This window comes from Phodopus roborovskii, unplaced genomic scaffold, assembly GCF_943737965.1.
Source record: "Phodopus roborovskii unplaced genomic scaffold, PHOROB, whole genome shotgun sequence".
NCBI lineage: Eukaryota > Metazoa > Chordata > Mammalia > Rodentia > Cricetidae > Phodopus > Phodopus roborovskii.
In genome coordinates, this window is record NW_026126541.1 from 30,327,894 (window position 1) to 30,345,605 (window position 17,712).

The 17,712-nt window shown below is 39.7% G+C and overlaps 1 protein-coding gene across 6 annotated transcripts in view; it reads left to right on the forward strand.

The window, feature by feature from the left end:
- The window catches only part of Rfx3 (regulatory factor X3), a 251,199-nt gene extending 233,780 nt beyond the window's left edge, over positions 1-17,419 (forward strand). For all 6 annotated transcript variants that reach the window (XM_051199662.1, XM_051199664.1, XM_051199665.1 and 3 more), the window contains 2 exons: positions 12,568-12,610; positions 14,996-17,419. In XM_051199662.1, coding sequence (XP_051055619.1) covers positions 12,568-12,610; positions 14,996-15,234 — 282 coding nt within the window. In that variant the 3' untranslated portion in view covers positions 15,235-17,419. The remainder of the gene's footprint in view (positions 1-12,567; positions 12,611-14,995) is intronic.
- The last annotated feature ends 293 nt before the right edge of the window (positions 17,420-17,712 follow it).

Here is a 17,712-nt window from a genome sequence, read left to right on the forward strand (position 1 = left end):
GCCATAAATTATTCTATGCAACTCTGACAGGGAAAATTGAGGAGAAAAATGGCCTTTTTAAATAAATTTTTGTGGCTGTTTAGAATCTGTTTGGAAATCTGTGGTGTATATATCTTACATTTTAAATATAGTTTACTAATATATTCACTGAATATACACAATTTGTGTTAGTTCATAAAATAATTCTTCATGATGGGCATTTTATGTTATTATACTTGGAATTAATAATATATGAGACTTCTTTTTAATCATAACTATACCTAGATGTTATTAGTTCTAAACCCCCTCTTTTGCCAGCATTTCAAAAGGAAAAAAATAGAAACTATCACATAGGCATGGTGCCACATACCTGTAATGTGGGCATTTTAAGCCTGGGGCAAAGAGATGGTGAGTTTGAGGCTAACCTGGGTTATGGTAATGAAATCCTGACACAAAGTCTAAAAGCAAAATCAAAATGATTCTTTAATTGTCCAGATCTGAACATTAATATGGAAAACAGCCCATCTAATAATATTATGGAGAGAATATTTCCTGGATTCATCAAAGTTAATATATCCAAAATGAAAGTGGGGGGACTAAAAAGCAAAGAGATATAGTAAGAATTCAGCAGGCAGACTTTGGGGTAGTCATGAAATGAAAGGGTACCCTTTTGGAGGACATACAACCACACATATAAGCATGGAAGCATAACTTACAATCAACCAAAAGCAAATAGCATCAGTGAATAGGATTCTAGGGTAAGGGGTACACTGAACATATGTATGTCACACAGCAGACTTTCGTTGAAGCATGTTTTTAAACAGAAATTGTATTACAAGTTGAGGTTTTTGCATAAAAAACTATGTAACAGTAACTAAGAAAATGTATGGAATCTTGTTAAAAAGCTGTTATTTGTAATAAAGCTTACTTTCACTAGCTGACACTTTAATTGAAGTCAGATCCTGTCACTTTGCTAGGTGCTTTAGACTCACATTTATTAGTACTCCAAACCTTGCAAAAGATGTATTAGTGTCACCTTTCACCACTAAGGCCAACAGGAGTAGAAAGTCACAAGTCAGAAATGGCAAGTGCTAAAACTGAATGGACAAAATGCTTCAGCCACACTCCAATAACCAGTGCTCATAATACCCACTTAAATTTATCATCATATAAATTGTTTGCATATTTTTCCAAACGGGAACTATGTTGTATCCATAGCAAACAACACCCAAATATTGTATGCATGCTCAATCTCTCTCACAACATGTAAACCAGATGCCTGGTATGTAAGATTTTTATCATTTTGTTACAAGACTTCTTTCTTGGGTTTTCCTGGATGTCTCTTGATCATCCTACTATCCCATCCTTCATTTTTTTTTCCTTAGATATTTAGAATGTGCAAACTAAATGCAGTTTTCATTTAAGCAATTTTCAGTTGGAAGGTCAAATGTGTTAGAAAACAACAAAGTACACCCATCAGACTCTTTGTATCTACACACACACACACACATACACACCAGACCTAAATGAACTTTTTTTTTATAATTTGTAGTTTGGTTTCATCTCGAAGTCTACTTTCCTATATTAGCATAAGTTCAGACAAGCTGAAAGTAAATGATGAATGTTAGACCCTGGAGAAGCCGTGGAAGGAGCCCTGCCGGCTACCAGACTCCTCGGATTGGCTCTTTGAAAACTTCCATTGTCTCCTGCCTTTCTCCAGGCTTGCCATTCTATTCGTCATCTCTTCTTTGTATATGATAATGTTGCCTGTTTATTACAGCACAAGAGAAGGACTTAATTTTGATTACACCAAGAGTCCAGGTGTAATCACCAGCCTCCCTCTGGATCATCTCCATCAGCCTATGTTCGGTCCTCTTCCCTGCTGGCTAGTAGCTGCAACCTCTCCTTGGCCACCTCCCCCACATGGGCATAGAGAGAATCCCACAATAAGTATTGGAATTAAGCACTGAGGGAAAATACAAAAGAAGGATGAAAGGACAGACTGCCAACTTACAGGACATCTTGTTGGCTGCGTGGTTGTATTTTCTTTTGCTCTAGTCAGGGTGCGGTTGTATTTTCTTTTGCTCTAGTCCCACTTTGCAGTGCTAAAATGTTGTTATTTGTTTTTCACTCTTTGCTCTTTGACTCTTTGGGGGTTCCTGCCACCCAGCTCCCAGATAAATCACACATGGAACCTTATTATTAAAATGCCCAGCCTTAAGCTTGTCTTGTTCCTAGCCTGCTTTTCTTATCTTAAACTATCCCATCTACCTTTTGTCTCTGGGCTTTTCCTTTTTTTTCTGTGGCAAATGAGCCAGACTCTTCCTCCTCTCCTTGTTCTCTCATTTCTTTTTCCTTCCCTCCTTGATTTCTTCTCCTATTTATACTCTTGCCTGCCAGCCAATGCCTATCCTTTCTAGTGCTTCACTATTGATCATTCAGCTCTTTTATGACCATCACAGCTTCACAGAGTTCACAAATTCAGCATAAAACAAAAACAACACATCTTTACATGGTTAAATGTTCCAGAGCATAAACAAAGGTAACACACCTTAAAATAATTTTTCACAACATCAGGGTTCATATATGAGGCTTCTTTACTCAGGAAGGTAAAGTCCCCAGGCCAAGTATATCTTCTTCTAGAATATTTCAGGTGCTAAATTTATGTAGGTGCTAAATTTAGGTGCTAAACCTGGATATCTGTAAGTGGGGAAAAGAACAAAACTAGAAATTCAAGACTGCTTAAAACACCGCAACAACAGGCATAGTCATTGTAGTCCCGAGAGACATCTCAGCCTTATAAGTCCTCTGCAGTAACTAGTTAGTGCCTGTCACTGAGACCTTTTTGGCCTTGTGGCTGCTTGGAGAAAGAGAAAGCTAGGAGTCTGGTTCCTGGACGCAGATTAAGCATGACAGTGCCACCTGCTGGCTTCTTTGTCATACTTCCTGATCCTGGACCTATCCCAAGTGACCCTGAGAAGTTGCCTTTGCTGTACTGTGCGTCTCTGTTGTAGAGAAGGTGGTGGTTGCTGGTCCTGCTAGTAAAGGTAATCTGCCCCGGTCTGTGTGGGAAAGGTCTTTGTGTTGTTCATGTCTCCTCTTTTGTGACAGGAACTTGCTTTATGGCCTCCAATTCATGGCAATCCTCCTGCTTCAGCCTCCAAGTGTTGTATGATTACAGATGTATACCTGGTTTAGAGTAGGAAAGTTCTTAAGGAAACCAATCCTTTCCCCATTTTTCTATACTGTTTCTTTACTAAAATATGGTGCTCAAAAATGCCACGAAAGATGGTCTCAACACGAATGCGGACCAAGAATGAAGCTAGTGTAAGATCTACAAATCTAAGTCACTATTGTCTTGAAGAGACCATGTTTCTGATCCTGCTCAATCTCATTGTCTCTCTGGGTAATTATTGCCTGTGTGCTAGTTTGAATGAAAGTGCCTCCACCTCCCTGCCCCCCCACCAGGCTCATAAGGAGAGACATTGTTTGAAAGGATTAGGATGTGGCCTTGTTAGAGTAGGAGTGGCCTTATTGGAGAAAGTGTGTCATTTGATTGGGCTTTTAGTTTTCAAAGGCTCAAGCCAGGCCCAGTGGCTCTCTCCCTGCTGCCTGTGGATCCAGATGTAGAATTCTCAGCTGCTTCTCCAGCACCACATCTGCCTTGCTTCCCACCATGGTAATAATGGACTGAACCTCTGAACTGTAAGCCAGCCCCAATTAAAGTTTTCCTTTAAGAGAGTTGTTGTGGTCACGGTGTCGCTTCACAATAATAAAACCCTAAGTAAGACCGCTGGTTATAATCAAATGTCAGTCTTTTTTTTTCCTGTGATAAATTAAGGCCTTAAGGCCGGTCTTTGCTATTAGACATTGCACACGGCTTTGGTGTAAATGAGTCAGGTCATGTGCACGGTTCTTTCTCTTCTATATGTAGTTTTAATTTGCATAAACTGTGTTCTTCCACCCTCAACCTAACATTCGCAGGACCAGGAGTCTCATATGTCTAAATACTTGAGACATTGTGAGCCGACTATAAATACAATGCATTCTATCTGTCTACTTTTAACAGATACATCTTGATAATTGAGGACATGTGGCTTGCATCTAACTTTCTGTCTCTTCCAGTGTCCATGCCAGAAAAGAGAGACACAGATGCAGTGGCCTCTAACCTTACACACTTCTCTTTTATTCCACTCATTTGTTAATACCTCAGGCAAGTGTTCAGGATTTTCTTCACCTTGCAAAAGAATTGCTGCCTCTTCACCCCCCCACACACACCCCCCAATACACACATTTATCTCTGAAGAGATTCTCACAGGTCTGGGAAGGAACTTAGGGCCATTGGGCAAGGAATTCTCAGATTTCACCTGTATGGCAGAAAGATAGAGTGCAGGAGGGAAACAGGCTCCAGAAAGAAACCTCCACCTGGATTCTGGGGGGAGGGGAGATGGGGGCAACCCAGGGAAAGGAAAACCAGGACTCTGGAGCAGGCTCAGGACAGATTGCTCCCAGCTCTGGCTTTGGCTTGATGACGATGGTGAACATTCCTGTTTGAAACTTCACTTCTAAAGTAGCTATGGCCTGTACTGCCTTATACTTTTCGAGGGTGTGTGGGGCTGTATGTGCACAATAGAGGGTGTTAGCTCAACCTCAAAGGATTGGGGCCATTAGCAGCCATAGAATGGAAGCTGCAGTGCAAACCAACAGAAATCTTGGTCTTTTATGTTTCCAGTGTCAGTGAAAACTCTTAGAAAATATATAGAAAGGTACATACATAAGAGAAAGCAATTAAGGGGCCCAGTGTGTTTCAAGTAAACGTTAATATTCCCTTCAGAATAAAGTTGGAAATTACTGTAAGTCAGCAACCCCCATCCCAGCTGTGAAACATTGTAGCCATGTTAATTGCAAAATGGTTTGATGACCTTTCTTCTCATTTTGGGAGATATTTAATGGAAGTAATGCTCAGAACACCTTAAGATTCAAATTTTAAACCATACTTCTCCTCCATCAAAGCATCTAAAGTAGTTGCCATTACCTAATCTTAGCCTTAGTTAATAAAGCACAGACCACTGTTGAGCTTTATGTGGCTTGTAGAATCCAGAATGTCCAAATTTCAAGCCCTAACAGAAGGTTGAAAAGATATGATTGACTTGTGTTATGAGTAGGTTTTCCCACTGGCCTGGTCCCAGAGCTGTGCCAGCACCAAATAACACACAGAGATGCTGTATTAGATATAATGTTGTTGGCCTGTTGAACCTATTGGCTAGCTCTGTCTTGAATATTAACCCATTTATATTAATCTAAGTATTTCCATTTGGTCTTATCTTACTGGAGAGAGGGCCCGGAGTTGTTCTCCCTTAAGTCTCTCCTCCTACCTCTCTCCAAAACCTCCTCGTCTCCTAGTCACACCTATCTTGCTGTCCTATTGGCTAACAGTGCTTTATTCATTAGCCAATACGAGAAACATATTTACAGAATGACATCTCCCATCAGACTTGGCAAGTTCTAAATCCGCATGTGAACAGTTTCCATTCCTCTATGTGGGAAACTTTAAAGTCCTTGTTCCTTTCCTCACTTCTCAGGATGGAAGTAAAAGAAATTAGCCAGAACTCATCTGAGCTGCTTGCAATTTCTGGTTGCATGGTCTCCACTTCCCTGAAGACACTCAGCATAGATGTGTCCCTCCCCTGTCCCGCCCAACACTTTCACTAAGAATCTTAATCAATGTTAAAAAAAAATCACTTCCAGCCCAGCCTTCCATGGAATATATAGTGTCAGCAACCTCAAGCCAAAGCCTCACAGCCTAGAAGTCCTACAGCCTTCCTCAGCTAAGAGGGATTCATTTTGAAACCATCTCCTAATGATTATGGAATGAAACTTTAGGGTTCTGTCCACAGTGATGGGAAACTGGGTGTGAAGACAGTCTAGCTTTGTCTCTGTTCAACACCTTTGGGTAAATGTACATATTTAAACTTGGTGATAACCCTGTCTAACTCATAGGTAAGGAAATCAGAAGCTCAAATGGTATAATTGGCCTAGAGTCAAAGAGCTTGTAGTGTCAGAATTGTGATTTAAATCCAGTCAACCTGGTCCAGATCCTGTGTGTTCTTATTCTGCTGTACTCATTACTTTAAACTGGATAGTTAAAATGTTATATTTGTTCTTTCTTGAGTCTTAGTTTTGTCATCAGTAAAATAAGCCTAAAGACTAACACCAATAATAAAAACCCAGAGAAAGGTATTGAGTTTAAAACTGAAGATCAGAGAAGCAAAGCAGGCAGCCACTAGAGAGTTCTCACCTCTACCAATGCTCAGATGGTCTCCAAGCATCAGACAGTGTCTCCAGACGGCACTGATCTCCACCAAACCTCAGACTTCACTGAGCTCCTGTCCCCTCCCACCTTATATTCCTCTCTAGTGCTGGGGTTAAAGGCATGGGATCCCAAGTGCTGGGATCACCTTTGTGTGAGGTCCGTTTCTCTTTTAGACTGGATCGATTTCGTGTTGCTCAGGTAGAACTAGCAGAGATCTGTGTGCCACTGTCTTCCGAGTGCTAGGATTAAAGGGTGTGCCACCACTGCCTGGCCTCTGTGGCTAGCTAGCATGGCTAGCTTTGTGCTTTGATGTTTAAGCAAGCTTTATTTGTTAGATCATAGAGTATCACCACAAAAGAGAGTTTATTTATGTGGCTACTGTGAGGATTATATTAGGTGAGGTGAAGATGGAGTCATGGTGATGAGTAGGATATGGTCTTGTCCTCCAGACAATTTCACAAGTACCACCCCATATCACCAGCCACAGCAACAAAGACCTTGGAAAGCTTGCTTGTGTTAGCTATTCTGTGATGCTGTGAGGTCTACACTGTCAGAACCCAGCAGCCAGATACCCAGTTGCTGGCATTATGAGGTAGACAGAGTAGATAGAAAGGCAGATAGACATATAGTAAGTTCTTGATTTTAGTTCCATTCCCATTCCTTTTTGCACAAGTTGATAAATATTAAAATTCTATGCATTGCCTAAGATTGTATTTGATTGCATTTTATTAAGATTTAATTGATTGTGTACTTACAATTTCAAGCAATAATTTGTATAATTAGACCATTACTTTCTGGACCAACAAAGGTGAACTAAGGCACTAAAATAAACAGAAAAGATCACCCAAAGCATAATGCAGGCTTTAATAATACTGTATTGTGACAGAAAAAATAGCCCACAGTCTTTGAATACTGAATCAAATAATGCACAGAATTACAAAGAATCCAGCAGCATTCTTTGGTATGTAGCCAAAGTGATAATCAGAGGCAAATTAATTCAGTCATTTGAAAAACACAACCAGCAAAATAGAATGAGGAAATATGTCAATTAGAAAGAAAACACCAATGTTAGGGAAGAGCGTCAATATAATTAAGTTTAGACAGCCATAGCTAGGCTTGGATTCAATGTTAACTAACAGGAATGATTGAAAGATTTCATATGTGATTATACAATGGCAGGAGTAAGGGGAGGAGTCTGTACAGACTATGCTAAACTACATGACAGTGGCAGGTAGCATATATCTGTAATCCCAGCACTTGGGATGTAGAGGCAAAAGTGAGAAAGTTCAAGTCCAACTTCAGATAAATAGTGAGTTCAAGTGGGCTACATGAGATCCTCTCTCAAAATGAACAAGAAAAGACAAAGATAACTTGTTCCAATGAGCAAGTAGAAACAATGTTAAGAGAATTTTATAGTTAAATGGATGTCATGGCACACACCTTTAATCCCAGTAACCAGGAGGCACAGGCAGGTAGACTCTGGGTTTGAGGCCAGCTTAATCTAAGTGAGTTCCAGGAGAGACAAGACTACATAGAGAGACTCTGTCTCAAAAAACCAAAAGCAAACAACAACAAAACAAATGGCGGGGAGAATTTTATCACTAATGTACTTATAGTGCCTATCAGATATTGATCATCAGTAACTCACAAAATATATACATATATGTATGCATCTACATTTTCTTCCCACATGTGTGTATGCGAAGGTACAGCTACTGCCAGCACTGGCCTGCAGGGTAGGCCAGCATGCCCTCACCCTGAGTCTATGGAGACTAGCCCTGCAGTAGCTGACAGTCATGAAGGACAAAGCTCTATGGCTGGAGCTTTCACTCTATAGCCTGTTGGCTGCTGGTGCTCAAGGTCAGTAGGAATTCTTACCAGGGATGTGATAACACTTATTGTGGATTCTGCATATATATGGACTGTGGTCCTTTCACATGTCAGCAACTAGGCATCTGACTGTGTCCTCTGTGCAGTGTAGACCTCATGGAACCGTGGGATGGAGCTTACAAACCAGTCTATCCCATCCGTTACTGTGTGGCTTTCCCGTTACAGCTGCTCTCTAGGCCTTCATTGAATGAGGAAATTTAAAGGCATTCTGGTCTTCGTACTCATACATTTTGACATTCTCTAGATACATGAAGCCTGTGCATCCTACAAAAGAACTCCTCGCCTGCTTGGTCGCTATCAGGCTCATACTCTAGGCCTCCAGGAGACCTACTGAAGAGCTGCCCTGGCCATGCTGTCCCTCTTCCCACCCCCACTTCATAGCCATCTTTACTATCACTGTGAGCAAGCTGCCAGGCTGCCACAGGCTACAGTGCTTAGATAGTTTCTTGGGTTTCTGTGCCTCTCAGAGGGAGGGGGCAGCATTGGGGTCTCTGGCTAGGATCTACAAGAAGTGGTTTCTCAGACAAGAAGTCTTTTCAAAAACAGCAGAGCTAGTCACCCATACCATACCTTGTCTGTAATCCATGCTGGTTCTGACTTTACAGAATTTCCTGTTCATCTGGTTGACATCATTTTAATTCCTGTGTGCACTGAATGCCATACGTTTTCTAGAGAACTTTTTTAAATCCCTTTATTTATATGTTTGTATTCCTTACTAAAATATGCGATCTCTATATCACTCTCACTGCTGCTCCCCCAAAACCTGTTTCTCTCTCATAACTTTAAGATGAAAATACCTGACCACCAATATAAGATCACATATTTACTATGTGATGGTAGTCAGATCAACTCACTGTTTTCCATAGTTATAGCATGAAATCCAGTTCCTCTGCTTTGACAAATTCGTGTCTTGTTTGGTTGGCTGAAATGAAGGAACTGGTGCGTGTATTTGGTTAAGTATCTATTTACTCTTCACGGTGCGAATCAGGCACCACACTAAGGTCTAGAATGAATTAATGACAGGACAAAGTCCTCATGCTGTGGCACTGATGCTATAGTTAGAAAAATACATACTAGATGAACAAACAAGGTCAGCACTGCAGGTCCGCACAGAAGGCCCTGGGAAGCAAGTGACTGGTGGTGATTGGGAACACTGGGGAATGAAGTACTTTAGTTGAGCTTCTGGGAAAGACTTCTCCAAAATAGTTTATTCAGAAAGTGACCTGTGAGGCCACACTTACTTGGAAGTATCCTGGACCACATATAAGTGTATTCTGTCCATGGTGTCACATCAGTGAATTGTAGCTCCTCTCTGCCCAGGTCCCTTCTACAGCAGGAAAAGTCTACAGAAGAAGCTTCAGCAACTTCTTTCTCTGGAGTCCCTGTTGTTAATTTCTGTCCATGTCTTATATAGCTTCGTTCTCTTCTGGTCTGATGTGGGTCCATGGCATCTTCCTGTTCTCCATGCTTCTCTTCTTTGGGACCCCTCATGCCTTTCTACTGCTTCTTTGGTCAGCTGCCTGAACCTTAAACCCATACAATTGATTCCAGTTCTCATTCATGACCCTAAAGTTTCTTGGGCTGCATTGTTTTCCTGCTAGCCTACCCAGCCTTTGTACCAGAAGCAACTTCTTATAGTTAACTTCCATAATAGTATTCTCCAAATTTATCTGACTGATTGACTGATGGTTGGGTCAGTGTTCAAAATGTAGTTAAGTGCTCATTAAATATTAAATATTTATTGAATAAATGAACAAATGAACTGACTCTGAATTTTACCCAACCTAACTATAGGGTTGAAATTAATTCCCCCTACTATTATCCTGTGTGTTGTGTGTGCTTGGGGGGGGGTAATTCATACATGTATATTCTTCACATGTGATATGCATATAAAAAAAATCTCTCCTTAGGCCATTAAAATATCTTCACTTCTTCATTGATTTCTTTGATTTCTCATCTATTTTCTCCATTTGCTGTATGTGTGGAACTTTGTCATTAATCCCAGAGATATCTAAGGGCATTGGCAGAGTCTTTCTGCTTTTTGTTCATCATCTAGCACAGAGCATTTTGAAAAGCACTCTCTGTGTGTAAATGCTATTTTGGTAATGATGGTGACAATAGATGGTTTCAGGTTTGGGGGTTTTTATTTTCAGCATTATGAATAGTCAGACGCATCTACTTTAGGCAGAAATTTTCTAAGGAAAACCTTTGCATGTAGTAACAAATGACTTTCATGGTTTTTTCTTTTAATAACAAATACTATATAATTTGAACCACCATAATCCACAAATTAAAAATACTTCAAAATATGACAGTTTTGAGTGCCACTATAACACTACAAGTGTCATCGATCCCTAGCTTCATGTGAAGTGTTACACTCAAAAATTGTGTACTTTAAAAGTAATATTTTAAGATTGCTATCAGTGTAAATATATAAATTATATAGGAAGCAAATGAATTTTATGTTTATATTTAGGTCCCATCTACAATCATTATATGTTTGCAAATATTCTAACATTTGAAACAATTCTGAAATGTAAAATATTTTTGCTCCCAAGCATTCAGATAAGTGATGCACAACTAGTCCTCACCTTTTTATAAGTAGACATATGCTTAGAGTCATGTCTACCAGTTTGTTTCAAGAACTAGAGCCTAAGAATTATTAAATGAAAATCCAAATGTGCTTTCAATCAGAAATAATACAATGACCCTCAGTTTTGAACATCGTCTGTCTATAGTCCTAAATATTTAAGTAAGACCCAAGGTGGATAAATAATCCCTTTGAATATTTGTTGCTTGTTTTATGTTCTGTGATTCAAAAAACATACATAATTTATACTTCGAATTTTATATAAATGTACATGGGGTTTTGGCCCATGTACACAGGATCTTCTTCAACACAATGGTTCACTAGCTACGATTTTGTTGTCCAGTAAGACACAACTGTGAAGTAGTGGGACAGCATCTCCAACAAATGGAGTAGGAGTTACATGTTCAGGAGGCTCCTTTGCATGGAAGCAGTCACCTGGAGAAGCTCTGCATTTATTCTGGTAAAGCTGCTTACCGGTGGCTTAAGGATGGAGTGGAATGCCTCCTCTTAATCTCCTTGTGTAACGCTAAGAACCATAAGGAGTAAAAGGATATAGTATTATAAATATCTTGAAGTTGGATTTGAATATGGGACTCTGTATAAGCAAATAAGAATGTCCAAGGCCAAGTGTCATGAACAAAAAGTATGGAGTCATAATTGGAAGTGAGATGGCAGTGTGAACTTTCTGGAATTATGCATAAACTTACCTTGAAATAAATGTATAAGCTCCCAGGGTAGCTACTGTGGCACATAGTGTTCATTTAGTTGAGAAAAGAAACAACGTGTGCGTGTTTGCAAAATAAGATCAGTTTTATTACTTTATAGACCTTGTAGATGAAAAATATACTCCCTATCATGGAACTCTTTATAAGCAAACTTCTGAATGTAAGTAGAATTTCTGTCTCACCCTTTTTAAGTCTGTTGAGAAATCTGAATTTCTAATAACTGCTTTGAACACAATGCTGTGGAACCTTTTCTAAAAGCAGATGCTTTGCGTTTCACTTCACTTCTTTGGGATCAGCTTTGTGCCTCCGCTAGTCAGTGTTTTATTTAGTATATCTATCTTTGTTCCCCCTGAGAGACTCAAAATGTACTTTCTTGCTGTTAAATTATCATCAAGCAATTGAAAGGAACGTCTATGCCCATGGCTATTAATTGTTCCATGGTGTTGAGACCTTCTGTTTGAAGTGCTTGTAGCTAATGCCTTTCCTTTTCTTAAAAATGGGGCCTCCGTATCTAGGTAAATAAGAGCATCTATTAATTTAGAGAAGATTCAAATTTTAGAATGAGAACTAAAGACTATTTCAGCTCTGGGGCTCCCATTGTAGTTGTCACTCTCATTAATGATAGAGTCACCACAACTGCTAGACCATGCTCCAGCAATGATGAAGACCCCAGCAGGACTCACTGGCCGAGCATGAGGAGAGGCGCTGATGTATATACTGCATGACTGGGACTTTTCCAATTTTATTTCATCACACCCATCACCATTCCAGGTCAGCCAGGCCTGTTTCTTTATTGCTGAACTGAAATAAAAGTAAAACGGAGCATGAAAGCCAAAGAAAATTGTTATCCTTGCTCAGGAGGTGAAGACAGCTCAATTGCGACATATTTTAAACTTCAAATTTGACACATTTGATTGGAAAATTGTGTGGCCTCTGTAGTTAGAGATCAGAATGGTCAGCAGTTCACACGTTTTTAAAAGTCATGGAGTGGTGTTCTTACCACAGATTGATAGAGTGTTGTTTTATTCTGTCAAGTAGTAACCATTGCACAAATGTCTATTATTCTGCAGTTTGGCGATTTAAATGCTGTGTCTCCTGGAAATCTGGATAAAGGTAAGAACTGAAAACTTTGAAGGACTCTGAGATGCTGTGAGAGGAAGCAGCATCACTTGCATCCTCTGGACATAGTGAGCAAACCTGGGTGTAAGCAGCAGCTGGTTGTCGCTGGCATCCCGCATGACGTTGCTGTCTGTCTTCCTTCACCCTCGTGTCTTCTTCATATGAAGTGCATTGAATGCAGAAGACATAATTGAAATGCACTTCTAAACACCCTTATAGAAGTTCAATGTAAATTAAAAAGATATTGACCATGACCAAAATCCTGGAAGAAAATTCCAAAATTGGACCAGAGATTTTTATTCAAGACCAGACAAGAAAAAAGATTCCTTAGCTTACCCGTCAGTTAACTTTTCAATAGAAAAAGAACTCAGAGGTAGTTGTGGTGTTTATTGTCAAACCACAATGAATAGTAGTTCAGTTGAGAAGGATAAATAGATTTCAATGCTGGCATTGTCAATCTAGGGTGTGCTGTTATGCAAGCACAATGTACACATTTGGTCAATCAGACAATACAATGGGCTGGAGAGAAGTTAAGAGCATTGACCACTCTTCCAGAGAATCCGGGTTCAAATTCCCAGCAACCACATGGTAGCTCACAACTATCTGTAACTCCAGTTCCAGGGGATCTCACACAGACATACATGCAAACAAAACACCAATACACATAAAAACAAAAGGAATCCTCAAAACAATCTAACAAGATATATATATATATATATATATATATATATATATGCACAGTAATGCAGATGTACACAGTGGGTCTTAAGAAATGAAAAGGAATAGGTCAAAGGTGGGTTGAGTAGACTAGAACACATAAATCCTACCCAAAATGACGATAGAGTTTTAAATCATAACATGCCTTTCAGTAAAACAACACTACAGTGAATATAGCCATCTTCTTGCTCAGGACTTGGGGAATTGTTATAGTTATTAGCTTTTCTAGAGAGAACTACTGTTACACCTTATAACCAGAGGCCTCTAGAGAAAGAGGCCAGAGGAAGGACTTGGGAGTCTACAAAGAGATACAGCATTATTTTCCTAAGTGTGCTGCCCCAAGGTTTCTATTGTGACCCTTCGGTGTCTGTTGAGAAGGAAGCATCATGCTAGAGAGCCGTGTTTACATCATTACTCTAAGGACATCCCTCTCTGACAAGTTGCTGTCACCACTGCTCTTGGCTCAATTTCCATTTTTGTGCCAGAGCAGGAAAAGTAGAATGTTAGACTTCCCCAGCATGTTATTGTTTCCAAGGTGCAACCTGTGGAATCCCAGTAGACCCTCAGGAAAATCAGCCAGTGATCACCTAACTCCAGCCTTCTTCATAAAGTGAAGAATCAAAGAATTTGGTCAACCCCAGGAGTACCTCATTGTAGCTTTTGTGCACCAAAACTCAAATGGGTTCCCAGAATGGGAGCACAGATGTCTCCAGAATTGCATTGGTTGTCCTGAGGATCCGACATTGTTGCCTATCCTAAGGAACCCTGTCATTCAGAGATGACAGACTCAAGTCAAATAGATCTAGAACGCTTAAGTTTGCTCAGACTATTTTTTCAGGTGTGTTTCTATTTGCAGCAAGATGGATAAAGGGATCCCCATTCTTCCCATCCCTGGCCTGCACACAGTGGAGTTTGCCCTCTTGCTACTGCTTCCTATATGGCTTTGATAGTTTTCAGTTTGGAGAGTGGAGGCCAGAATTTGGGAACTGACATTTGGTGGGGTGCAACTGGTCCTATTTACCCCTAACCCTGGGACTTCTCCAGGCTACAAATGAAACATGAAGTTTTGTGGATTTTTTCCACAAAGTGATTTATATCAATGTAATAAAATTTGAGGCAAAAGTGAATGTCTTATATGTTTAATTTCCAAAAATGGGATACAAGCATTTACAGTATTAATGTTGCAAGCAAAAATGCCCTATGTGCATTTTTAAAATCTCACATTACCACTTCATTATTCATCTTTTTCTTAGCATAAGAATTAAGGATGCATTCAATTTGGTGTTTGCTGTGTGTAGAGCAACAGTAGTAATATCTCAAGTCACGGTAGTGCAGTAGTCTGTGGACCAACGCAGGCCTCAAGTCAGCATGGACAAGACATAGTACAAATCTGTGTGCCCTCCAAGACCAGTATAACATGCCAAAGGGACTACCTTATGATGCCACAAGTTATGCCATTATTCAATACAGACGTTTTATGTAAAATTACAAACGTCTGAAAAGAATTTTGGCTGTCTCACTGAGGAACTGATGGGAATAAAATTGCATGAGGGGAAAGCCTACAAGTTTCTTCCTCTGCCTGGGAGAGCTTGAGGTCCCTTGGTGAGCTGGTGTACTTGGGTGATTCTGAAGTATGTCTTCTGGTGGTATTTGTTTGTGCAGATGAAGGCAGTGAAGTAGAAAGCGAGATGGATGAAGACCTGGATGATTCTTCAGAGCCTCAGGCCAAAAGAGAGAAAACAGAGCTGAGCCAGGCGTTCCAAGTTGGCTGCATGCAGCCGGTTCTGGAGAGTGGTGTGCAGCCCAGCCTGCTGAGCCCCATCCACAGTGAACACATCGTCACAAGCACTCAGACCATCAGGCAGTGCAGTGCCACAGGCAACACCTATACCGCCGTTTAACAGCAGGAAAACAACGTTTGCAGCTCACTTTAACCCCGCTGATACTGGGCTTAAGCTGAAATTTTAGCAAGCCTGAAGGTTGACTGTTGTCAAAAGTCTATCTGTGCTGAACATTACCTTTTTGGAGTTGTGAAATGGAATGGGTGTATGTATTTTTCCAGGTCATTTTTTTTTTAAACACGAATTATTTGCCTTTTAATAATAAGAGTTTGTCCCCTCCTTAGTTTCAGGTGTCAAGAAGGATTTTTACAACACATAATGTCGTTGTTTTTGTTTTCTCATAATTAAAAGGTAATTTACATTTTGTAGCTTAAAATATTTTATTGTTGATTGTTAGTCTTGGTGTATGATTTATGTGTAAGTTTTTTAATTAGATGCACTTCTGTGAAATATCAAAAGAAATGAATTTCTTTGATTTACACTGGAGGCATGCCCATTTGGCAGCAGATGCATCAAATTTGCTTCTGAAAGGTGCTTCTCATTGGACAGAACCATAAGACACTATTTTGATAACATTTTGGAGTACGGAGAGAATACAGAGCATTTTTATTATAGTGGTAGAGGGTTGGGAAGGTCATCTATTTTTCTCTGAAAAAAATAAAATGAGCTGTGCATTTATCAGTTCAGGGTAAATGACAGAATGGCAAGAGATTATGCTAATATGTACATAATTTGTGTACATAACTATTAAACCAGTTAACAATGCAAGCTTCCGTTAGACATTGACTTTTAACTAATTGCATACCAATTCCTCTGTTTAAAGACTACTGATTCTGTATTGGGACCACTGCACAGATGCACTCTGCTGTTAAGTGGGGCTGTTGTAGTTAGGTACTGAAGCTGAAAAATGACTTGACTTTTTTTTTTTTTTAAGTGTACATGCTACTTATACTGAGCTGGACATACAGGAAACCATTCCATTCGGATGACTTTCTTTGATTCCAGGTCTTTTTTCTAATAGTAGTTCAATATGCTGCTATTATAAAAGAAATGTATAGGATGCAAGGAATGTAGCGACCTGCATATGTTATCTCCTGGTTTCTAAAGTACATGGATTTAAATTTTACACAGAACCTAAAGGCAGTGTGACTGGCACACCTCACTGTTGCTAACCCCGATTCTGTAGGATTTGGATAGGTGGCTGGATGGACCATTGCCATTGAAGAATGTACATCAGGGATCATCGTACCTCGGCTATTACATGGTGCCTTAAAACAGAACTGAGCTAAGGTTTAGTAAGGTTTATTTTGTTCGTGTGAATAACTCGTCAATCCATTTGGTAAAGTGTGCCTGTCATGCTCAGATTCCTGAAGTAAGGACAGGTCACATGTTCTTCAAGGGGAATTTAGGGGAAAATGAAGCAAAACAAAGAGACAAAAACTTCAGTTTCTCTCTGAGTGACTGTGAGTGGACTTCTCTATGTTTTATCCTTGGAGCTGAATATCACTTGATTATAAATCAGATTGCTAAGGGTGTGGACTAACAGGCTAGCTTTCATACAAACATGTTACATAAGCATCATATGTTTTAAACCATTCTTACCTAGTTACAATTCTAGAAAGTTAACAGAATGAGCAGGTACTTATTGAAGTGCATCTTTTCAGTCTAAATGTCTATCTGTGTGTCTGAGTGTCTCTGTGTACACACACACACACACACACACACACACACACACACGCACGCACATGCGCTCACACACATACACAGACAGAGAGAGAGAGCAGGAGACTGCTACAATAGGAAGGTGAGATCCTAAAGAGCACAGGCTTATCACATTTTATTTTGCATGAAAAGCCACAGTTCTTTTAAGCACTCTATCAACAACAACAAAATAAGATACATCCTTTTGTTTAAGTAACTATAAAAGTCAGTGAAAGTCAATAAATAACGATATCAATAAAGCCAAAAAAAATAAAAAAGGAAAGGAAAGCACAAAATGATATATGAATCACTACTGAGGCCTATAATAAAATGAAGACTTCATCTTTCCAGTTGGGTTGGGTGAGGGGTATGGTTGAGGAGATGAGGCTGCGCCAATCTGGAAAGTTAAAATACCAAATGGCTTGTCAGGAAACACAGTGTATTGAAACTGTTATTGCCTGATTGTCTCAAACTTCTGAAGTTCAACAGCATTTCTTAAGTAAAATTTAAATGTCGTAAATATAATTTTTAGTGGGTTCAGATTTTGTATCACACTTGAGTCTTCTCTGGCATCCAAGCATCACTTCATTTGCTGAAGATCCCCAAAGGCAATGAATTTGCAACCCCCTCCCCTGCATAATCCATCATAAGCTGCAAAACACCATGGATCTACTTCATTGTGCATTAGAAAATGTTTACACATAGAATTTAAATCATAACATAGGTTCCCTTCATTTTGACTCTCCCTCCTGAGGTCTTTCTGTTTCCTGTCTCTACCTGTCATCCCCAGATGTCATCATGTCTCTATTGGACCAAATGTATGTACTGGCTTCACTG